This window comes from Narcine bancroftii, chromosome 14 (genome assembly GCF_036971445.1).
Source record: "Narcine bancroftii isolate sNarBan1 chromosome 14, sNarBan1.hap1, whole genome shotgun sequence".
NCBI classification, from domain to species: domain Eukaryota; kingdom Metazoa; phylum Chordata; class Chondrichthyes; order Torpediniformes; family Narcinidae; genus Narcine; species Narcine bancroftii.
In genome coordinates this window covers 836791-861864 of record NC_091482.1, presented here as the reverse complement: position 1 = coordinate 861864, position 25074 = coordinate 836791, and the positions used below count along the sequence as shown (strand labels likewise).

The 25074-nt window shown below is 42.0% G+C and overlaps 2 protein-coding genes and 1 long non-coding RNA gene across 17 annotated transcripts in view; 2 read left to right on the top strand and 1 right to left on the bottom strand.

Annotated features, from left to right (window-relative positions):
* Nucleotides 1-623: 623 nt before the first annotated feature.
* On the top strand, nt 624-1505 carry LOC138749765 (uncharacterized). The gene has a single exon (XM_069911584.1). It carries the CDS (start codon nt 624-626, stop codon nt 1503-1505), a length of 882 nt encoding a protein of 293 aa, XP_069767685.1.
* A 291-nt stretch (nt 1506-1796) lies between these two features.
* Nucleotides 1797-25074, bottom strand: part of ncor1 (nuclear receptor corepressor 1) — a 260519-nt gene continuing 237241 nt past the window's right edge. For 12 of the 13 annotated variants that reach the window (XM_069911235.1, XM_069911245.1, XM_069911238.1 and 9 more), the window contains 5 exons: nt 12061-12203; nt 9629-9682; nt 7737-7757; nt 3792-4013; nt 1797-2609 (listed from right to left, as the gene is read on the bottom strand). In XM_069911235.1, the coding sequence (XP_069767336.1) occupies nt 2425-2609; nt 3792-4013; nt 7737-7757; nt 9629-9682; nt 12061-12203 (625 nt within the window). In that variant the 3' untranslated portion in view covers nt 1797-2424. The remainder of the gene's footprint in view (nt 2610-3791; nt 4014-7736; nt 7758-9628; nt 9683-12060; nt 12204-25074) is intronic. The other variant, XM_069911241.1, reaches the window with a different exon arrangement.
* Nucleotides 8612-23977, top strand: LOC138749615 (uncharacterized). 3 transcript variants are annotated; one of them, XR_011348771.1, is made up of 3 exons: nt 8612-8775; nt 23071-23149; nt 23788-23977. It is a non-coding gene; the product is annotated as an uncharacterized lncRNA (long non-coding RNA). The 3 variants fall into 3 exon arrangements; XR_011348772.1 differs by having other exon boundaries at nt 23717-23977; XR_011348773.1 differs by lacking the exon at nt 8612-8775 and adding an exon at nt 9162-9260.

Below are 25074 nucleotides of genomic sequence, written 5' to 3'. Positions count from 1 at the left end.
GGGGTGTGGTGGGAGGTGAAGGGAGTGGTGGGGAGTAGAGATGAGAGGAGTAGAGATGAGAGAAGGTGTGGGGGGAGGAGGGTGAGGGGAGTGGTGGTGAGGGAGTGGAGGTGAGGGAGTGGAGGGGAGAGGAGGTGGGGAGTGGAGGTGAGGGGAGTGGAGGTGAGGGGAGTGGAGGTGAGGGGGAGAGGAGGTGAGGGGAGGAGGATGACGCCCCAGGGTGGAGTCTTCGCGCGGCCTCGGGGCCCGGCAGGGGGAAGGGGAGGCAGGGCTGAGAAGGCCCCGAGCCGATCCCGAGCCGCCACCACTCACCGTGTCCACGCGCCACCTACCGAATCCTATCGGCAGACGACCCAACTACATCTCCCAGTGGACTTTGCGCATGCACCGGGTGTCCGCATCTCCCTGGGTGCTTTGCGGCGCCGGCTCCACTCACCGCCTCAGTTTCCCATCGTCTATCGAACACAAATAAAGAGACAATTTACGGTCATAATCATTTGCTCCCTTTATTTTTGGGTGATAAACATGTAGATGAATGTGCGGTGAGTTGGGAATGAAGGTGACACAACCAACACGTGTCTAGGAAGGACTCATTTCAAAACATCTGCAGGTTACCCCAGACGATGAGGCAATTCTACACCCTCCGCTCAGCCCCCTGCCACCGGCACCCTCCGCTCAGCCCCCTGCCACCGGCACCCTCCGCTCAGCCCCCTGCCACCGGCACCCTCCGCTCAGCCCCCTGCCACCGGCACCCTCCGCTCAGCCCCCTGCCACCGGCACCCTCCGCTCAGCCCCCTGCCACCGGCACCCTCCGCTCAGCCCCCTGCCACCGGCACCCTCCGCTCAGCCCCCTGCCACCGGCACCCTCCGCTCAGCCCCCTGCCACCGGCACCCTCCGCTCAGCCCCCTGCCACCGGCACCCTCCGCTCAGCCCCCTGCCACCGGCACCCTCCGCTCAGCCCCCTGCCACCGGCACCCTCCGCTCAGCCCCCTGCCACCGGCACCCTCCGCTCAGCCCCCTGCCACCGGCACCCTCCGCTCAGCCCCCTGCCACCGGCACCCTCCGCTCAGCCCCCTGCCACCGGCACCCTCCGCTCAGCCCCCTGCCACCGGCACCCTCCGCTCAGCCCCCTGCCACCGGCACCCTCCGCTCAGCCCCCTGCCACCGGCACCCTCCGCTCAGCCCCCTGCCACCGGCACCCTCCGCTCAGCCCCCTGCCACCGGCACCCTCCGCTCAGCCCCCTGCCACCGGCACCCTCCGCTCAGCCCCCTGCCACCGGCACCCTCCGCTCAGCCCCCTGCCACCGGCACCCTCCGCTCAGCCCCCTGCCACCGGCACCCTCCGCTCAGCCCCCTGCCACCGGCACCCTCCGCTCAGCCCCCTGCCACCGGCACCCTCCGCTCAGCCCCCTGCCACCGGCACCCTCCGCTCAGCCCCCTGCCACCGGCACCCTCCACTCAGCCCCCTGCAACTGGCACCCTCCTCTCAGCACCCACGTGGTGAGGCCAGAGTGGAGGAGTTTAACACTTGTACCCAGCAACCTGCAGTCAGGCAGCAGTTCGCTTCATTTCCATGTGACTGGACTATCCATGCTGCTGTTTCCCTTCAGCATCACCCTTGCCATCAGGTACCTACAGACTCTGTCCAAAGCTCCAGAAGTCTGGACCATATAACATAATGAAATTTTTCATTTTTCAATCGCCAGTTTCAGTCCAACTCATAAGGAAACTGCTATCTCCCATTCCCACAAGAAAAACAAAAGGTTTTACTTCTGGAAGCATCATTACGACCTGCTTATATTTCTCAGACATTAAAACTATTTTATTTTGCAAGGGATGGGGAAGAGGAGTGGAGCAAAAGCATCAGGTGGAGGTACAAAATGTTCCCTTTGGGTTAACATTGTGCACAGTAACAGGGTCGGGCCCCTTCCTGAACCCGCAGACACCAGGGTACATACTCCTTTCAAATCTCATTTTACAATGAATCATAGTACATCCATGCATTAATAGCTCAGCAGTGCTGCTAAATCATTACAGACAAACAAACTTAATTTACAATGAACATTGAACCCCAGTCCTTTGGGCTCACCTTACTGATGTACATCCTGCATTTTGAAGCACTGTTTAAGAATCTTTAAAATACAAGATTGGTGGCATGATACATTGGGTAAGATTTATAATACACAAGAATGATTTCAAGAGTTTTTTTTAAGCAAACATATATAAAGCAGAAAATGTCTTTCACTGTGAACTACACAAGCTTCTGATCAGCAATGACTTTCCAACCTACATCTGCTCAAAAGAATGGGACGTTGCTTTGCATTTGTCTGTGAACAAATGCTGTTTTAATTGACGACAAGCTCTGGACAGAGTCTCTCGTCTGCAGGCCTGAAACACTTGAAAATCTTCACCAGACCCAGAATTCATTCATCACTGTCCGACAGTGTCTCATACTGAGAGGAAAGCAAGGGGGCTGGCTCTCGCTCCCATGTCCTGGCTGGTGGATGTGAACTTGCTTGTCCCATGGTTGGTGGTGCACAGGCGATGGATGTTGGCGCGACACTCATCATACGTATTGTCAGCGGATTATAAGGGAATGCAGTTGAACCTGTGAAACAAGATACAAAGCAATTAATTCTTGTTCTTCACTCTCCTGTTGTCCAGAATGATTTTCACTGCAGAAATTGCAACATTCTTGGATGAAGCAACTTTAATGCACTAATTATCCCACAGTGATGTCCAAATAACTAAATTAGGACATCAACCCAAGATGTACCAGTATGGAGGAGTGGTCACGGTGAGGCCACGTGTGTGCTTGTTCTACATGAAGAAAGGGATGAAATCGATGGCAACATTTACCATAGCTTCAGTCATCATCCAGCAACATGTAGATAGAGAGCACAAAATGCTGTTTTGAAAATTGATAAACATGTGAGAAACAAAACAAGTGCTCTGGAGGAAAATGGAGTGGTGACTAACAGCTCACTCAACCAGTGAACAGGGCAAATAGAGAGAATAAAGTACTAGTGCAGGCAACAAAGTCAGTCTTTGGTCACAGGGTAAAAAATATAAAATAGCAATCTGCAAACAATCTTTCCATCAAAGCATTTCAAGATACTTCACAGAAATGGTTATCAACATCATTTTACAGCAAGACACATTTTAAGGGAGGTGACTAAAAGCTTGGTCAGAAAGGCAACTTTTAAGGAGTGCCCTGAAGGAAGAGAGAGGTAGAGAGGCAGAGTACATTAGGGAAGGAAAAGCACAGCTTTGGATCTTGGCAGCTGGCTGTCAATAGTGAAGTGATTTAAATGTTGGGTTCTCATAAGGCCAGAGCTGGAAGTGCAGAGAGATCACAGCACTGGAGGAAATTCGAAAAATTAGGAGTGGGGCCTTGGAGAGATGAAAATTTTGATTTAAACAAAAATCAGTGCATAAAGGGAAATGGGTGAAAGGGACTTGGTGCAAATTAGGGCACCAAAGCTTCAGGAGACCATAATTTTATGCAAATATTTGGAACAGTCAAATTGAGAGGTAACAAAATCATGGATGAAAGCTTCAGCAGTGCTAAAGATGGAAGTGGAAACAGTGATCGATGATGAGATGGATGTATGCTCTGAGGTTTTTTTTTAAAAAAAGGGTGCAAATACTATTGTCTCATGGCAATGCTGAGATTTTCCACAGGAGTCCATTGAAGGTCCCACTCAGCACCCCATGTCCAGGCCAAACCTGGACACCACATCCCATGGTGCGCCAGCAGCTGAAGATGCTCCTCACTTATCACACTAACCTGATGGAGGTGACGGATTAGCCTCCTCACTCCGAGCATCACCAGACACAGGGATGCTAGTGCTCATGTTGTCCTGCGTTGCAGTCACAGGATGGGCTAGAACCCCTTGGTGATCTTCTCCTTTCTCATCATATTTCCCCATCAAGGCTTTCCTGATAATGTCCTCGAGGCCAAGGTTACTGGCCGGATCTGCAAAGGAATTACTCCGAGAACTGACTCCGCCTGGGAGATGGGAGGAAATAATTGGAGAGGGGTAGAGGGAAGTACAGTCCGAAGGGAAAAGGGGTGGGGAGGGAGAGAAAGGCACAGGCAGCAGAGAAAGAACAGGAAAACCAGAAGTCAGCATTTGTTTTGCAAGCTGCAAGCTCCAACAAGCAAAGCAACAGCAATGAACACTCAGAATTCAGGCCCTACATAGATTTCAAAGCAGAACCGTGAAAGTAAAGAATTGAGCAGAGCCCCTGCTTCACATCCAGCCCATTCTCATTGATGCAGCACCAGAAGCCATCTGTAACCAGCAACTTAAAATATAATGCTAATAAATCGTTTCATCATCAGATTTTCTGGAGTGACCGTGAAGTCTATAATTTAAGAGCTTGCAACTTAGAACTGCAAGATCAGAACCTGGTTGATGTCGATTTGAATGCTTCACAAGAGCCACTTCCCATTTTGTCCAGAGCCCACCAGCTACTTTTTTTTGTACCATTCATGTGTTCATCTGGATTCTTCATTCTTATTACCACACTAGTCCCACCATTATCTGGAGACAGATGTTTCTTTTGAATTATTAGATTCATCAATGATTTTATATTGATTTCCTCAGTACAGGTGTCCCAAGGAAATGTAAACATGTCTTCCTGATCAAAACTCATCAATAATTTCTTTGATTCAAGCAGATTCTTTTATGAATAAAACACAATCCTTTATGACAAAATTAGACCTCCTAGTCCCAATTCCCCAGTACATCTCTATCCCTTCCATTATCTGGAGATTGGATCAACTGTGTTAAAAAAACCAATTTACCAAACCTCATTGCTTTTTAGGACGAAATTCTACCTTGGTTTTAACAGTGAGATGTAATTCATAGAAATGGTAGATATTCCCAGAACGGATCTCTGATCTCCTCAGTGGAATTGACGAGATTTTTTTTTATACACACACATGATCTTTGCAGCTGATTTACAGTAAGGGCCAACATTTTATCAACCTTTGCATTCATGCACACTAGGTTCTAATGTAATTTAAAATTAAAAAATTTCGAATACACCATGTAACAGGTCATTCCTGCCCACAAGCCCATGCTGACCAATTACACTCAATTAACCTACAACTTCCATGTCTTTTTTTTTTTTTTTTTTAATTTTTTTATTTTTCACACCATAAATCACATTAGCCACACATATACAGTGACTTTTTCTCCCCCCCCCCTTTCCTCCCAAACCACCCCCCCACCCCCCCCCTCTCATCCATTTTAGGTATACAATCTAGGTTGCATTAATCCAGTCAGACAATGTTGTCATTCAACAAAATTACACCAGAAATTCAACTTCCATGTCTTGAAGAGAGGGTGGGAGGGAACTGGAACACCCGGAGAAATCCCATGCAGACATAGGGAGAATGTACAAACTCTCCAGACAACGCAGGATGCTGTAACATCATTACGCGAACCACCATCTTTCTGTATATATGAGAAGGTTGAGAATCACTGCTCTAGACCCAATTATTATTGAAATATTTTGCTGGACAAAAATGATAATTGGCCCATTTCCTTTGGAGTTATGAAACCGTGCACATAACGAGTCAATGAGGTACGATTAAAACAGTGGTTTTCAAACTTTTTCTTCCCACCCACAGATCACCTTCAGCAATCCCTTACTAATCATAGAGCACCATGGGCATAGGGATTACTGAAAGTGGTATGAGAGTGGAAAGCAAACGGTTGAGCTCCAGTAGTGTACTTTTGTGCGCGCGCACACATTGTGGTCCGGAGCAACACCTGCGTCAGGTGGCACGTGTACAGTCAGACGTCTGGTGGAACATCCCATCACCACATGGTTTATTGGTTGATCTTCCTTGAGGTTGCACTTTCTGCCCAACCCAACTGATATTTTAAGATTCCTAATTCCATTGGAAGTGAAAGGTTCAGTCAGAAACATTTAGTGAAGTTAGTCAACATACAAATAGCTCGGTCAAGTGATGATTCCACATTTATAGATTTTGGACAGATTTATGTCTTATCCCTTAATTATGGAGTCACACAGCACGGACAGGCTCTTCGGCCCAACTCACCCATGCTTGGCATTCTTGGCAAGTAGCACTTCCCTGCATGTCTATATCCTTCTAGACTGTGCTGTAGTGTTTACCTTCTATACCATTTGCTATCCCGATGACCTGCTGCATTAGCAGGTTAGCTTTCAGTGACTTTTATACAACAACAATGCCCAGGTCCCTTTGAACATAAACATTTCCCAATCTCTCATCATTAAAAAATAATAGGCATTTCTATTTTTTTCAAAGCAAACCTCATTTATCCACATTGCCACTCACTCAACTTATCTTTATTGTCTTGAGAAAGTATTCAGCCGATAGCACCTCTATGCTAGCTCTCAGATCAACCCATTTCCCTCACTGAGCCACTCTCACATACTCATCATTCCAATGATCCTACCCCCATCCTATCTACGTGGGGAGTAACATAGTATCCAATCAACCACCCTGCTTTGGCATTGAGCAGGGGTTAGGCAGAACTGGATCACCCACTCATTCATAGAAGAACATACAAACTCCATGCAGATAATGGTTGGACCAGGACCACTGGGGCCATGATCCAGCAGCACCACTGTTTTCTGTGCAGTCTCATCATTCCCACTTTGTTTCACATCAGCTACAAATTGATGTACCCCATTGATGAAATATTCCCAGGAAGGATTTGCTTAACCCTACTCTTAGTTACCATCGGTTAACTTTCTTTCAATTAATGTCAGCTTTTAGATACTTAGATCCTTCTCCTTAGTCTACTCTGCTCCAAAGGAAATAAATAGGGTCTCCCAGGCTATCTTCACAGTGGAAATACTCCAGCCTTGCGCTGTCCCTCTCCAGAGCAATCATGTCTTTTTGATGGCATAGCAACCAGAACTGCACAGTATTTCAGTTGTGGATTAACCATTGTTTTCAAAATTGCTAAGATCTCCCTGCTCTTATATTCTAAGCCCTAGCTAAGAAAGGCAAGTACGCAGGGTCTTCTTCACAACTTTATCAAGCTCCTTGGAGAAGAAAATGGAAGTAGTTCAGGAAATAGCATGGACAACAAAGATTTTGGTTCCTGAACATTTTTGGGTGAATTTTATGGATTTTGGGCTGCTGATCACGAAAATCACTGTAAAAATTTCCTATCATGTACCTTTTTGAAAAAAATGTAACCTATTTTAGTGATTTCCTGTCATATTTCAAGTCCACTTCATGCATACAAAACCATGAATGCAACATGTCATTGAAAATTCATTTTCCCGGCTGATCCTGGTGCAGTCAGTGACGAACAGGGTGAAAGGTTTCACCAGGACATTGCGTCCATGGAAAAGCGGTATCAGGGCAAGTGGAATCCATCAGTGCTGGCCGACTATTGTTGGAGACTGACATGAGAGGCGTTAGATGCGAAGTACAAACAAAAATCACCGGCAAAACATTTTTAGGTCATTTGAACTAATGCAATGTGTCAGCGTCATTATGCGATTAAACAGGATAAATTCAATCAAACTTCATGTTTCTCCAGGAAATGTGATATGATATGTGATACAGGAAATCTAAAATTATCTTTGTGTTCAGCTTGAAGTTGTCGATCATAATCCCCTTTTTTTAGGAAGCAAACCTTTTAGAAAAAAAAACTGTTGTTCAGTGATAAAGATTTATCTGAGATTTATGACTAGATTGTTAAATAAGCTGACGCACCTTTCTTGTACGAAACCACACCTAGGGTGAGAGAAAGAAATAATTAAATTTAGCAGATGAACTTTTTTTTTTTTTTTTTTTTAATTCCCACTGCATGAAATTTAATTCACATTATTTCTGCCTGCATACTGATAATTTTTGTCACAGCAACAGAATGTGACTTATACATTTCTTTCCATTTGTTTTCACTCTTTTTCAAGAACCCAGCCAGTGGACATGAAGAGTAAGTCACGATCATAGCCTCTTCATGCTTTCTGAAGAAGAATCGGTGAAACAGACCAGTGAATGATTAATCGTGTGGAGGTGCTGATGGATGACTGCCATAAGCCTCCTGTGCTGTCTACCCAGTTCTGTGCCCTGTCTGAGATTGTGAATGGCACAGTAGCTCTGTAGGTACTGCAGCTGGCCCGGAACTCCAATGACCTGGCTTCAGATTTCAGATTTATTGTAAGAGTATATACATGTCATCACATACAACCCTGAGATTCTTTTTCCTGTGGGTGAGGCAGAACTACCAGTTACTGGTAGTGCAAAAAAATGTACACAGCATATACATGTAAACAAATAAAGAGCTGTAAACAGATAACGAATGTAAATAATACAACTGTGCCACACAGAGAGAACAAAAACAATAAAGTGCACAAGTAAGAATCCTAAAATAAGTCCCTGATTGAGTTTGTTGCTGAGGAATCTGATGCTGTTCCTGAACCTGGTAGTGCAAGTCTTGCGGCACTTATTCCTCTTTCCTGATGGTAGCAGCGAGAACAGAGCATGGTTGGGTGCTGTGGATCCTTTTTTTTTTTGCAGATGAACTTCTTAAAAGTCAATTCCCTTTGCAAGATGTATCCATAATCTTTTAATGCAAAAATCAGCGTACTTTTACATCTCAATAAAACTAATTTCACATGTATGTATAGCAGCACAGCAAAGACAAGCAGTCAGACTTCCCACCAGTGTTGTATTCCATGGGAAGTACTGGAGGACTACATGGACATCAGATGATGAAACAGAAAGGCCTGTCTCTTTGCATGTGTTCAGGGTAAGTACTGGGAGCTACTGACGAGTTGTTGGTCTCCTATTTATGGTTAGCAGAGGCTTCACTGTCTGGAGGTTACATAGAATATTTCCTGGTTTAGTTTTTCAGGATAATTGATGGTTTTTTTTCCAACTTTCAAAAACTCAGTGTCAGTAGATAATGAGCAGTTACAAGAAATTATTTATAAATATAGAAATGATGTAGTTTCTTTTTATTGTACCTTTGTTTAAATATGAAGAATTTGGAATGGGAATAGAAAGTCTGCTCAAGCTGGTTGAGGAAAGAGATAGTATTCCTGATGATCTGTTTGGGTGTAACCTTAGAAATAAGACACTGGAAATATGCCTTCAACACAGCTGCAGTTGATTCTTTTTCTGCAGGAAACATTACACAAGGATTAGAGCTGGATTAGAATTAACAAATCTCGTGGGGACTGTTCTTCCTGAAAAGAACTACTGGTCTCTGTTGTGCATGAATGTGGAACTGAGGTAAAAGATCAATCACGATCTTATTACATTGTTTGAGGGTAAAAGGAGCCAAATGTTTGTGGGTGCTCTGTGGTCTGGAGAGATGTGGTTTATTCAGGTGGTACATGTACAATCTCACTGACAAAAGGCAAAGGAGGAAAAACCCAACACCCAACCCACCAATTTTCCCATGCAACCGCTGCAATCGCTGTCCCGCATCGGACTTGTCAGCCACAAACGAGCCTGCAGCTGACGTGGACTTTTTACCCCCTCCATAAATCTTCGTCCGCGAAGCCAAGCCAAAGAAAGAACATGTACAATCAGATGATAATAAACTTGACTTTTTTGTTTTTTATGCTCCACAATAGGGCGCATTCCACAGTTCTTACCTGACGTCGTGACTGCAGGCAAGTTAAATATCTCAGTCCCAGGTTGAGCATTAGCTGGAAGTTAAAGAGGAAGTTAATGTTTAGTCATGCACCCAGATCAGTCAGCCCAGGAACCAAGAAGTTTAACTTCTTTAAATTACTTCATCTTCAATTACCACTTGCCACACTTTCATCAAAACATCCAACCATAATTGTTAGGCCATTGGAGGTTGCCAATCAGCCCATTGGTTTTATCTTGATTCATTGTGCAGCAATCCAATCTGACCCATTGCTTTGCTCTTTCCCCATCTCACTACCATTTCTTTTTCACATTTATTGAATTCCTTTTTGGAAGCTCTGAGAGTGTTCGGGATCACAATCACTGCACAAAACAGAAGTGCTCAGAACAGCCCCTTGCAACTTTTCCCCTTGACTTTGAATGTGCATCCCTTGTGGGTTTAGATGACAGCCCAAGTGAAAGCAAATGGGACTACCTCAAGGAGGTACCTCAGTCAAAATGCAGCAGTACTGACCAGGGAGCAGAGTGGCACTGGATCATCCCTAAGTAGTTTCCTTGTGAAAATTGAATGTAATATTGAATGTATTTTCTTTCTGAAGGATTTTGCTGATATTTTCTGCTGCAAATATTTGGTAGCAGCGTGTGTTGGAGATTAATGTGAGAGGGAGTCATCGCTTAAAGAGGAATCTAATGAATTGACCCACTAAAAGGGGCAGCTCTCAAACCCAGAACAGAACTCTCAGCTCCAATCAGCTTTCTTCTTCTTTCATACATAATTTAACCTCCTCTACAATGACTGGGTGACACTAAATTATTCAGGGACAACCACTCATTAATGTTTACAGCACATGCCATCATTCCCCTGGGCAATGAATCTGTAACTAGCCTGCTCCACCACCCACGTTTTACTGTGCTCTGCCAACATGAATTGGCAAGAAATCTCCATTGCAGCTTCAGTTTGGTGGATATATGCTCGACAGTCTTCTCTTCCTAAAAGTTTTTCAACAGTGAACAAAATACCAAATTCCCTGTATTTCATTTGGGTGTCGTGGCCATTGATTGGGAAGCTTGAATTTTGAAGGATAATGAAAGGCTACTTGGCAGCAAGTAATTATTTCTCATTAGTGCCCCTCCATGTACAATGGACAGAATTTTGAAAAATTGTGTTACTGCTAGAACTGTTGTAATAGCAGCTTTGCTGCTGGTACAGAACCAGGAGAGAGGGCAGCAGGGTCACAGCGATAGTCAGCAGGGTCCTACTTCCCGGTCATGATCCTGATAAGTGCCGATGGTGATTTTTAAAAAATATCCTGCAACCACAGAGGTCTGTGCCCGAGGAGGCAACATCCTGCGTTGGGCAGTGGACCACAAGGGGTTTCAAACTCTGGGGGAGCAGCGGACAGGTGCAGGGCACCAGAAACCAGGGAACACCCCCTCTGGAGAAGCAGCAGCCTAGGAGACTACCCTACAGGAAAGGTAATCACAGCAGTGGACCAGTGAGGGGTTCTGTGGCTGAAGGGCTCATAGAGGCTTCAGGTGACTTACAGTTGAAGGACCCACACCAGTCTGTAGACTGCTGGAGACTGGCACATGGGATCTAGGTATCAGAACCAGAATCTGAGAGGGCGCTAGGGGTACTTTGGACTTTCAAAGCTTCGTGACCACATCGGAGGCTTGTGATCTGGAGCTCAGGAGTCTTTTGCTTCTTCCTCTTATTTTGAGGGGACCGGGCAATGCCTAATGACAACTCTTTTCCTTTATAGCAGATAAAAGTTGTGTAAATTAACAGTTTTTGTATTATTACAAGACAATAAAAGGGAACCGATTAAAAAAAATCCATGAATGTGCTCCCACTGTGCTTTTGGATGAAGAGTTTCAGAATTTAGACCTGGAGACAGTAAAGGATACACTTTCAAGTCAGGAGGCTGCAGTTCCCCACAACTACTGCCCTTATCCTTCTGGGTGGCAGAAGTTACTTGTTTGGGAGGTGCTGCCAAATAGCTCAGAAGAACAACTCAGTGCCTCTTCTAAAATGAACTCATTGTAGCCACAGTGAGCTGGTGGCAGAAGGAATCAATGTTTAGGATGATGGATAGCTTGTCCCTCAGATGAGCTGCTTTGTCCTTTGTGGAACTTCTCAAGTGTCATTGAATTGCTCTTGGCCAGCAAGGTTTAAATTTGATGATATTTGGGGAAATTCCGTGCTGTTTTTGCAAATGCTTGAGAAATTGGGGGTTTGTGCACAATGTCTAATTTTGCACTCCATGGAGAATTAGACAGAGAGGGAACACTGCGCCAGACAGTTAAACCCAAGCAAAATGGCCATTGATCATGTTGTTAGCAAGAGTCCTATTTGCATGATGAGTCTCAAGAATAGGCAAGCAGGACTTTTGAAAACAGACACTTAATAAAGCAAGAAAACATGGTGACTTACCAATGTCAGAATCCCCGCCACCAGAGGAGTTCAACTTACGAAATATCTCCTGTTTCTTCGACTTCACCATTGGTGAAGTATTTTCTAGTTTAGTAAAGAATGCTGGTAAATAGCCCATGTTCCCTGGAGATCGCGAGTCACTCCTTGAGAAAGGAAGAAGACCATAACAGTTATCCATAACACTGAAAGACTACACAGTGAATACAATGAATTAAGGCAGTCTCAAAGTGAGGCAAGGCTTTGAATTAATATGATTCACGATCAATGTTATTACCGGTAATGGAAGCAGGGTTCGAACCAACTACCAGGTTTCAGTGGTTCTGATGCAAAATATGGTCTGGTTGAAAGGACGACTGAACAATGGGAGAATGTAAGAACACCGTCGTAAGATAAAATGGTTTAAACACATTCTGACGAAGAGAATGAGATTAAGGCAGGTCAACACCCTGAGACTTGAACTGCGTGCATCTATCCACAGATGCTGCCTGATCTGCTGTGTACTTCCAGCAATTTTAAAAAATAAATTCTGATTTCTTGCATCAGCTGCTTTTTTTTTGAGGAAAGAAATTAAGGTTTCTTAACAAAGGAAGACTTGCACTCCTTCCAGATTTAAGCACAACGTATTGAGAACAAGCACGAGCAAGGTACATGAAAAGAACACCAAGAGATTCGACTGAAATTGAGAGTGTTGCTGACACCATTCGAGTTCAACATATTCAGAAGAGTGAAAGGTCTGAAAAAGCAAGGATAGATGAGAATTTAAATAAAATATTCCACGGCACACCAGAACACTGCAAAGGAATACCGGAAATAAAGATCTGTTTAGCTGTGTTCATACCATTGGCAGTATACAACACACCACCAAAATATGGATAGTAGGAGGAGGAAATATGCAAGAAATTGATCAAGAATTTAGTCTGTTGACAGGGATGTGGCTCTGCCCCTCTCCTGAAATCAATGATCCCCTCCTTTGCCTTACTGATGCTGAGAGGTTGTTATCTTGGCACGAGGCCACTCCAACTTAGCTGAATCTCCTCTGTTTCCCATGCATTTGAGTTGGCCCCTTCCTCCCCGACAGATGTAACAAGAATAAGGTACGCCTTTCCCTTAGCTACAAACCCACCAGCCTCGACGACCAACACATTATTCTCCACAATTTCTGTCACCGAGATCATCTCTCACTCCCCTCCCCTCTGTTTTCTGCAGGGATCATTGCCTCCATGATAACATTATCCCTTCATCCCTTCCCACCAATTGCCCCTTTGGTTCCTAACCCCATGACTGCAAGAAGTACTACATTTGGACTTGCACCTCCTTCAGCAATACCATTCAGGGTGCAAACATTCATTCCAAAGTGAAGCAACACTTCACTTGTGAATTTGTAGGGGTTATTTTTTTTTTTACATCCGCTGCTCCCAATGCAGCCACCTCTACATTAGGGCGACTGGTTGCAGACTTGGAGAGTGTTTCCTTGAGCACCTTTGCTCCGTCCACTGCAATAGCAAGGGCATTCCAGTGGCTAATCAGTTCAATTCCTACATGTCTACCCATGCCTTCGTGTTCTGTCAAATCGAGGCTACCCTCAAATTGGTAGAACATTCCTTGTATTTTGTCTTGGCAATCTCCAACCAGATGGTATCAAAATCAACATTTTCATTTTCTGTTTACCCCCCTCCCTAGTCTCTGTCATTCCCTATCCCTCTGTCTCCTTTCCTCCAGTTCGCTACTCCCTTCCTTCTCATCACAGAGCTACTCTTTTTGGGCCTTTGTCATCTTCCCCTATCACTCCTCAGTTTTTTCTCTTCTTCCCTCCCACCTGCATCCACCAATTACCTCTGAGTCTGTGTTCCTCCTCTTTCCTTCCTCCCCCCTCTCCTCAACTTTTTATTCAGGCCCGAAACATTGGACTTTTACTTGCTTTGGATGCAGCGTGACCTGGTGAGTTTCATTATTTCACTAGTTTACAATCCCTTCCCTGAATTCCGTCTCATCATATTTGAATCCAACCCACTACTGTGGCATCAATGATGAATTTGAAGATGAAGTCGGAGCAATATTTAGCTGTATGGTCATGGGTATGGAGGGAGTATAGCCAGGTGCTGAGTGTGATAATGGGAGAGATGTTCTCCATCAACATTCATTGAAATGTGCTGATGCCTTGAACCCAAAGTTTGGGAAAGAGTCTGTGGGAACTATGGTGTTGGAGATCCAAGCTGTATAGTCTGTGAAGAGGAGTCTAACATGAGTATGCTTGGTGTTCCAAGGACGAGTGGAGAGATAGGGAGATGGTATCTGCTGCTGATCTGTTTGTGGACAGGAGGCAAATTGAAGTGAATCGAGGAGTGGATGTGAACCATGACCAGCTTCTCAAAGGACTTCATGATGGTGGATGTCAAAGATACTGCTCATTGATCATTTAGGCCACTTATTATGCATAACTTCAGTATTGGTGGTCTTGTAGCAAATGGCGACTGTGGCCTGATGGAGGGAGACATTGGCCATGTCTGAACTGGTCGCCTGCACGGGCTCTCAGGACATGTCCTTGGATCTGATCTGGATCAGTTGCTCTCCATAGGTTCATCTGCTGGAAGAACACTCTGACCTTAGCAGCAGTGACCATGGGTGCAATGTCACTTGTCGTAGTTGAAGTGGATGTCACCTCCCTGCTGAAATGGACTTTTGAGCATGTTTAACTCATTGGGGAGTGTTGCCCTGTTGCATGCCTTGCCTTGCCCTAGTCTCCATGTGATGCTCTTGTGAGTTGGAGCCTGGTCTGGTACCGTCTCTCGGTTTCCTTAGTCTCCATGTGCCTGTGATGCTCTTGTGAGCCTGGTCTGGTACCGTTTCTCAGCTTCTCTGATGGTCTTGAGCAAATCCATTTCTTTTCGAGGACCAGGTCTCCTGATTTGATGTCTTTAACCTGGCCTTCAGAGGTCAGTTGACTTCCTGGTTCACCCATGGTTTCCAATTGGGGAAATCCTCTGTCTTCTTTGTCACGTAGTCTACAACATACTTCTAAAGTCAAAGATAAAAGATATTTGACAGAAAAACAGAGCACTTTAATTGTAATATAAAGGGAATTAGTTCAGATAAATTAGAAAGAAAACTAAGATGTCCTGTACATAGGAGCCAATTTTGGTCTAAACTAGCTACATTTCCAAAATATGTGGTGGTGCCATGGTGATTGCAAGTAATCAATGGGTGGAATAGCGAGCTGGGGAGACGGACTGAACTCCCACCACCTTGAATTTTGCCTGCATCTATTGCCCATAATGATCTTGACACCCAGTATCGTGAAATGAAAGCAGTTTGTCGGCCACCACAGAGCACATCTCCTTCCCAGCCTATGGACAGACAGTGTTGCCACCTATTATCCTTCAGAAGGATAACGATGGAGAGACATGGTGTCTCAACATTATAGTCATTCTTGGGATGAACAGTTTGCTGAACATTTCTATTGGTGCCCTATAAAATTTACTGTGTTTGAAAATTGTACACCTGGCAAGGAAAGCAGATTCCAAAGACAATTATGACCAGGAATGGTTGGAATTGCATTGTTTGCCTCTCACTAATGCACCGGCAGATTCCGTGAGAAATTACATCAGATGTGAGGAAGAAGAGAATTCTGAATTGAAATAAAAGTCTTCACTGTTCCAACTCTTCAGGAAATGTTTGATCACATGGAAGAGGCAATCAACATAACGCAAAGAATGAATCTGAAATGAATTGTTTATTGTCACGCCTACCAAGATGCAGTGAAAAGCTTTGTTTTCTGTGCTGTCCAGGCAAGTCAACCCATACTTAAGTACAGGAGGGAGAGTACAGGGTATTGAATGATAGATCACAATAGCACAGAAACAGGCTCTTTGGCCCATCTGGTCCATGCAGAACTATTATTTTACCCCGTCCCATTGACCCTAGCTCTCTTGATGCGACAGTGTGGAATATGGAGAAAATTACAGTGCAAGTGCATGGTCTTGGACAATAAGGTAGTCAGGAGTAAGGATTCTATGGGTTACCACCAAGAAACATCAATAGCTGAGCAGCAAACAATGAAATAGACAAATTTGTGGATGACTTGATCAAGAGTAAAAGAATGCAACAACAGGCACCCATTGACAATCTGCAGCCAGCACCCTGTGCCATCAGGTGATGAAAGAGAAGATGAGGATGCGCCTCCAGCTTCACCCTCTTCCTCCACATAATTGTCCTCCAATCAAGCAAAGATCATCCCATTAAGGTAAAAACATTCGAACATTTGTGAGTACGTGGAAAATTACTTGAACACCTTGTCTTAATTCCACTGTTTTGATGTAACTTTAGAGCTTCTGGCCCCTTAACCTCCCTTATTTACATGAGTACTATTAAACCAAAACACACCATGATTTTCTGGTCTTCTTCAATCTATAACATTCACTCTGCCTTGCAAGTTGCTCCCAGGTAGTTGTAAAGTGTAGGCAGGGTGTGAAATCTGGGTGGAGTTGACAGGAATATGAGGAAAATAAATTAGAGGGAAAATTACTGTTAGAATGGGATGGTCATGTACTAGTATGAACCTGATGGATTGAATGGTTGCCTTCTGTGTTATAAGTATGGAAGCTGCATCAAGACCTTGTAGAATGAGGAGGGAGTCACGTGATGGAGTAGTGGCCGGACGGTGAACTCCAGCCCTCTCCAGAAAAGTCGGAAAAAATAAAGGAAAACACAAAGGCACAAAAATAAAAATTAAAGTAAAGTGAGTATAAAGATGGAAAGAAGATGGCGACGAAAAAAGAAAAATCGAAACCAACGGTAAGAAGAGAGGAAGAGAAGACAACGGAAGAAGAAGGAGAAGGCCTTACCTGTTCGAAGAGGCCCGCGGTGGAGAGAGAAACCCGCTCCCTCAGGTCGGTAGAAAGTGGACTACAAAAATGGCTCGCTGAGCCGAGTAAAAGTGCGCAACCGCGCATGCGCGAGGAGTCGTGCATGCGCGATGCGCATGCAAAAAAACACACCGGCGGAAGGGGCGACCAGCTGGGGAGTCGATCTCCACAGCTGGCAATGACAGCTTCAGAACAGCAGCAGCAAGAGGAGAGCATAGAAGACAACAAAAACAAGAAAGAAGAGAAGAAAAGGACAACAAAGAAACAACAGATGGCCAACCCAGAGGAAGAAGAAGAGGAAGAGTACAGTGAAATGGAAGAAGGGAAAGGCAAGATAAAGGATATTCTTTCTCTTATTAAAGGATACATGGAGTCATTTAAAGAATGGCAAGCACAAGAATTTAATGATTTAAGAAGAAGAATAAACAATACAGAAGAGAAAGTGAATAAAATAGATATGACCTTATCAGAAATGGGAAAAAGAATGGACAAGGTGGAAGAACGAGAAGCAGCAGTAGAAATGGAGGTAGAGGACTTAAAAAAGAAATTAGAGGAATCTAATAAAAAAGTTAAAGAGACACAAGAGCTGTTAGCTCAGAAAATAGATATAATGGAAAATTATAACAGAAGAAATAACATAAAGATAGTGGGCCTTAAGGAAGATGAAGAAGGCAAGAATATGAGGGAGTTTATAAAAGATTGGATCCCCAGGATCCTAGGATGTCCAGAACTACAGCAAGAAATGGAAATAGAAAGGGCACATAGAGCATTGGCCTTTAAACCACAACCACAACAAAAGCCAAGATCTATTTTAGTAAAATTCCAAAGATATACTACAAGAGAAAAGGTACTGGAGAAAACAATGGAGAAAGTAAGAGAGGACAACAAGCCACTGGAGTACAAAGGGCGAAAAATCTTCATTTATCCAGATATAAGTTTTGAACTCCTGAAGAAGAGAAAGGAGTTCAATACAGCAAAGGCAATTTTATGGAAGAAAGGGTATAAATTTATACTAAAGCATCCAGCGGTATTGAAAATATTTATTCCAGGACAGCAAAACAGACTATTCTCGGATCCAGAGGAAGCACGAAAATTTGCAGAACAATTATAAAATGAAGACGTGTAACGAGAGTACAAAAGACTGCGAACTAAAAAGACACATAAGTTTTGAACTCCTGAAGAAGAGGAAGGAGTTCAATACAGCGAAAACAATCTTATGGAAAAAAACTATTCTCGGATCCAGAGGAAGCAAGGAAATTTGCAGAACAACTACAAAACAAGCAGAGAGATGAAGACATGTAATAAGAGTAAAAATGACCACGATTTATATGTATGTGGGTAAAGAGGTATATGTGTGTATATGTATAATGTGCATACATGAATGTATCCGTATTTAGAGGAAAATATAGAGAGTATAGACAAGAATTAATAAGGGAAGGAAATGGAATAGAGGGAATAAGGAGGGAATTAAAAGAGTGATCTTTGTTACATATGAAAAGTGAAATCTTTTCTGGGGGGGGCTGGGTGGGGAGGAGTTACGGTCACTGCAAAATCAGCTGACGCTTGCGAGTGAATTTGCAAATCCAAATGGAGAGGGGAGATGTGGTTGTCCGACAAGGGATAAAGGACAACTCAGGAGGGGAAGGGGAGATTGGGGCTAAAGAAGTTTTAAATAGGAGAATAAGGAAAATGTTTGATGTTTTAGGAATGTTGTCTTATAAAGGGTTTAAAATAAGAAAACAGAAATGGAAAAGGAGGAAAGGTAATGATGGAAAAACGGAAAGGGAAGATAAACAAAGTATAAAATGGCTACGTTGAACTATATGACTTTAAATATTAATGGAATACATAACCAAATTAAAAGGAAGAAACTGCTAAATTTACTGAAAAAAGAAAAAATTGATATAGCATTTGTGCAAGAAACACACTTAACTGAATTGGAGCACAAGAAATTAAAGAGAGATTGGGTAGGACACGTAACAGCAGCATCGTATAATTCAAAAGCAAGAGGAGTAGCTATATTAATTAGTAAAAATGTACCAATTAAAATAGAAGAGGAAATAATAGATCCAGCAGGGAGATATGTAATGATAAAATGTCAGATATATTCGGAGTTTTGGAATCTACTCAATGTATATTCACCTATAGAAGAAGATCAAAAGTTTATGCAAGATATCTTTTTGAAGATAGCAGATACGCAAGGGAACATATTAATAGGAGGGGATTTCAACCTGAATTTGGATTCAAATATGGACAAAACTGGGAAAAAAATTAACAGAAAGAACAAAGTAACCAAATTTATAATTAAATCGATGGAAGAAATGCAACTTTTGGATATATGGAGGAAACAACACCCAAAGGAAAAGGAATATTCATATTACTCGGCTAGACATAAAACATACTCAAGAATAGACCTATTTTTGTTATCAGCTCGTATGCAAGATAGAGTAAGAAAAACAGAATATAAAGCTGGAATACTATCGGACCATTCACCCTTAATATTGACAATAAAGTTAGAGGACATCCCTCCAAGAATGTACAGATGGAGATTAAACCCCATGTTACTCAAAAGGCAGGATTTTAGAGAATTTATTGAAAGACAAATTAAAATGTATTTTGAAATAAATACGAAATCAGTGAAAGATAAGTTTATACTATGGGATGCAATGAAAGCATTCATTAGAGGGCAAATAATAAGTTATGTAACCAAGATGAAAAAGGACTATAATCAGGAAACAGAGCAGTTGGAAAGGGAAATAGTAAATATAGAAAAAGAATTAGCAATGAAGGAAGATACAACTAAAAGAAGAGAATTGGCAGATAAAAAAATAAAATATGAAACACTACAAACATATAAGGTGGAGAAGAATATAATGAAGACAAAACAAAAATATTATGAACTAGGTGAAAAAATGCACAAAATCGTAGCATGGCAGCTTAAGACAGAACAAGCTAAGAAAATGGTATTGGCATCAAGGAAAAAAGACAAACAAATTACATATAATCCAAAAGAAATTAAGGAAAACTTTAGAGAATTCTATGAACAATTATACCGAACTGAAAACGAAGGAAAAGAAGGGAAAATAGATGAATTTCTAACTAAAATTGAACTACCAAAACTACAAATAGAGGAACAAAATAAATTAACAGAGCCATTTGGAATAGTACAAATACAAGAGATAATAAAAAAATTACCAAATAATAAGACACCAGGAGAGGATGGATTACCAATAGAATTCTACAAAACATTTAAAGACTTATTAATTCCGCCCCTCCTGGAAGTAATCAACCAGATTGATAAAACACAAAGCTTACCAGATTCATGTAAAACAGCAATAATTACAGTAATACTAAAGCAAGGGAAAGATCCACTCACACCAGCGTCATATAGACCAATATCATTACTTAACACAGATTATAAGATAATAGCTAAACTACTAGCAAACAGATTAGCAGAGTATGTACCGAAAATGGTAAATCTAGACCAAACTGGATTTATCAAAAAAAGACGCACAACAGACAATATTTGTAAATTTATTAATTTAATTCATGCAGTAGAAGGGAATAAAGCGCCAACAGTAGCAGTTGCTTTAGACGCAGAGAAGGCCTTTGACAGAGTAGAATGGAATTATTTGTTCAAAGTATTGCAAAAATTCAGTTTACCGGAGAAGTATATTAATTGGATTAAAGCATTATATAAGGGGCCATTGGCGAAAGTGACAGTAAATGGATATATATCAAAGCAATTTAACTTAAGTAGGTCAACACGGCAGGGATGCCCACTATCACCCTTATTGTTCACGTTAGCTATAGAACCACTAGCAGAATTGAGAAGAACAGAAAATAATATAAAAGGGATAAAAAAGACAAGGAATATAAAATCAGTTTATTTGCGGATGATGTTGTAGTATACTTAACAGAACCAGAACTATCAATAAAAGATTTATATAAGAAATTGAAGGAATATGGAGAAGTGTCGGGTTACAAGATCAACGTAAATAAAAGTGAAGCAATGCCTATGAATAATGCGGATTTCTCAAAATTTAAGAAGGAATCACCATTTAGATGGCAAATGCAAGCAATAAGATACCTAGGTGTACAAATAAATAAAAATCTCGGCCAACTATATAAACTCAATTATTATCCACTCATGAAAAAATTACAGGACGATTTAGAGCATTGGAAAGATTTACCACTAACATTAATAGGAAGGATAAACTGTATTAAAATGAAAATTTTTCCAAGGATATTATACCTATTTCAGGCATTGACAATACAACTGACAGAGAAATTCTTCAAGGAGTTAAAGAAAATAATAAGGAAATTTTTATGGAGAGGGGGGAAACCGAGGATAGCACTAGATAAATTAACAGAATGGTATAAACAAGGAGGCTTACAACTGCCAAACTTTAAAAATTATTATAGAGCCGCACAATTAAGATACCTATCAGATTTTTATCAAACAAGGGAAAAGCCAGATTGGACTAGATTAGAATTAGATAAAATAGGGGAAAAGATATCTGAACACATATTATATAAATGGGATGAAAAATTGGTACAACATAGAAGTTCTCCAGTATTACATCATCTACTCAATATTTGGAAGAAGATTCATGTAGAAAGAAATAAAACAAATGATCAATTACCAAAACTAATATTGACGCAAAACAAGTTACTCCCTTTTACAATAGATAACCTTTCCTTTAGAGAATGGGAGAAAAAAGGGATTAAAAGAATAGAAAATTGTTTTTCAGGAAATAGATTATTATCCTTTGAACAAATGAAAGATAAGTACAGTATAACTCGAGATACAGCGCTGGCATATTACCAATTGATATCCTACTTGAAGGATAAATTAGGAAGCAGTTTGAGTTTGCCAGAGGGAAGTAACTTTGAATATGTGATTACAGATACAATGATAATCAAAAGATTTATAACAAATATGTATATTAAACTGCAAGAAAAGGAGAATGAGGAAACAAATGGTAAAACTAAACAAAAATGGTAACAAGATTTAAATATAAAGATAAAAAAGGAAACATGGGAGAAGTTATGCTCCGGAACGATGAGAAATACAATAAATACGAGGTTACGTATGATACAATATAACTGGATACACAGGCTATACCTTACACCTCAAAAGTTAAATAAATGGGACCCAACAGTATCTGATAGATGTTTTCGATGTAAAAAAGAAATGGGAACAACAATTCATGCAATCTGGACATGTGAGAAAGTAGAAAAATTTTGGGAAGATCTAAATCAGATATTAAATAAAATAACAGAAAACAATATACCAAAGAATCCAGAGATCTTCCTCCTAAGAAACATAAAAAACAAAGAATTTGGAATTGATTTGGAGGATGCACAAAAAAGATTTGTTAAGATAGCTCCAGCCGTAGCAAAAAAATGTATTATGTCAACCTGGAAATTGGAAGATAATTTCAAAATACAACAATGGTATATAGAAATGAATAAATGTATTCCATTAGAAAAAATAACATATAGTTTAAGAAATAATATTGAAATATTCGAACAAATATGGGAGCCTTACATGAAACACAATAGCGAATACCTACCGGGGACAATCACTACCTAAGTTAACGGAAGGAAAAGGAAATGAAAAGAATGGACTCAGTGGAATTTCTTGTGTATTTTTATTGAATGACAACATTGTTTGACTGGTTTAATGTATCCTAGATTTTGTACTTTAAATGGACGGGAGGGGGGAGGTAGGGAGGGTGGGATGGGAGGAGGGAGTGGGGGGGGGGGAGAAAATGGCACTGTATATGTGTGAAAAGGAAAAAGTGTGTATCATGGTTAATGTGATTTATGGTGTGAAAAATAAAAAATTGAAAAAAAAAGACCTTGTGGAATGATAGTAAGGTATCTTTATTCCTGTAACCAAACTGTGAGAGAGAGGGATGCCACGTGAAGTTTGGAAGCAGAATAAAAAGAGAGATGTAGCGGTTTACTGGAGGCTTAATTGAACTGGCCCGGGAGGTTCTGAGTGATGTTATGACGTCAAAATGCGATGACGTCATTTAGAAAGTGTGGGGTTTTAAAAGCTGCGCGTGACTATTTAAAAAAAAAATTAACTGAACATTGACATGACTATGTCTGATCATTTCCTTGTTCTTCATTTCAGATTACACAATTGCTACAGAGGGATAGGTTAGAAAGGCTCTTTGGCCCACCGAGTCTGTGCTGACCACCAATGACTCAAGGTACCTTTTGCCTTCCTGATCACATACTGCCAACTGTCTATTTGTTTTCATTAATTTGTGTGCAAGAATATCTCTGAAACATCAAAATTTCTCAACCTGTCAAAAGATTTTAAAATGTGCATCAAAGTGGATGACCTCACAGTTTTCCATGTTGTATTCCATCACCCTTGCTCTTATCCAGTTCTCCACTTGTTGATGTTCCCTTAAACCATCTTCAGACTCTTCCCTCCATACATGCCTATCTAGTTTAGCATTATTAACAAAACTGAGACACATGTTGATATTGATTAAAAACAGCGAAGACCCAAGCACAGATGTCAGGAGTACTAAATGAGTTGCAGCCTGCTAACCTGAGAAAGACCTGCTAATCAGCGCAGACATGTGGGTTGAAGGGTCTGTTCCTCCTTTGTACCGTTCATTGTTCTAATTCCAACTTTGCTTTCCATCTGATTGCCAATTCTCAATCCATACTGTTACATTATCCCATTATTACAACAATAGCATTAACCAAAAACTGGAAAATTGTTAGGTTATACTGTACATATATTCTCTCTGCCTGGCCCACAGGAAAAGAATCTCAAGGTTTTGTGATGTCATCTATGGACTCTGACAATAAATTTGAACTTTGACTTTCAAAGGTCATGGATCATATACAGATTACAGAGGAGGAGGTGCTTCCAGTTTTGAGGCAAATAGGTTGGATAAATCCAACTGACAAGATATTCCCTTGGACCTTGAGGGAGGCTTGTACAGAAATTGCAGAGACCCCAGCCCTGATACACTTACTCCACAACTTGTGACCTATGTGACTTACGTTCATCTGCACATACGACTGAAAATTTGATTAAAAAAATAAAGAAAAAATATAAAATTTACGTGGTTTGTGCTATATTTGTCAATCTATAACAGGGATACAAGGCACGTAAGAGCCAAAATGTGCATACTTACCTTGTTAGTTGGCATCCCGGGGTCCGTAGGCTGGGCGCAGCCATCTTGATTCCTGTGCACATGCACGAGTTTTCAGTTGGTGCATATGCAGAGGGTTCATGTATTGGAGTTCGATTGGCACATGCACGAGTTAAGGGTGCAAGTTCAACAACCTTAGGGCGCTCAACTCTCATGCTTGTGCCAACTGAACTCCAATACGTGAACCCTCCGCGTATGCACCAACCAAAAACTCGAGCATGTGCACAGGAATCAAGATGGCGCACCTAGCCTATGGACTCCACGATGCTGACTCACAAGTACAAGGTAGATGATGAAAATTTTCATTGAAGTTCAGATGGTGAAAATTTTGATTAAAAAGTTTGCTTTAAGACTTATTTACTCCACCAACATGGCCAAAATTCCGATGTTCATTTTGAAATACGACCAATCCTTTGGTCCTAATTACGGTCGTAAATTGGGGAGGATCTGTCTTTAAAATGCCCTTAGCCCTGGGAGAGGTGTCAGAGGATTGGAGAATAGCTCATGTGGATCTGATGTTTAAGCAAGGTTCTAAGAGTAATCTGGGAAATTACAGATTGGTGATCTTGACATTGGGAGTGGCATGGTTAGTGTAGCGGTAGGCACAACACTCCAGGAAAAACAAGGACTGGTTTGACGAAAACAGCCAGGAAATCCAGGAGCTGCTGGCAAAGAAGCGAGCTGCCCACCAGGCTCACCTTACAAAGCCGTCCTGTCCAGAGAAGAAACAAGCCTTCCGTCGCGCATGCAGCCATCTTCAGCGCAAACTCCGGGAGATCCAAAATGAGTGGTGGACTAGCCTCGCCAAACGAACACAGCTCAGCGCGGACATTGGCGACTTCAGGGGTTTCTACGAGGCTCTAAAGGCTGTGTACGGCCCCTCACCCCAAGTCCAAAGCCCGCTGCGCAGCTCAGACGGCAAAGTCCTCCTCAGCGACAAGATCTCCATCCTCAACCGA

Bases quoted from the DNA above. Each gene is read 5' to 3' on its own strand.
- LOC138749765 (XM_069911584.1), top strand. From the start codon at position 624: ATGAGGCAATTCTACACCCTCCGCTCAGCCCCCTGCCACCGGCACCCT.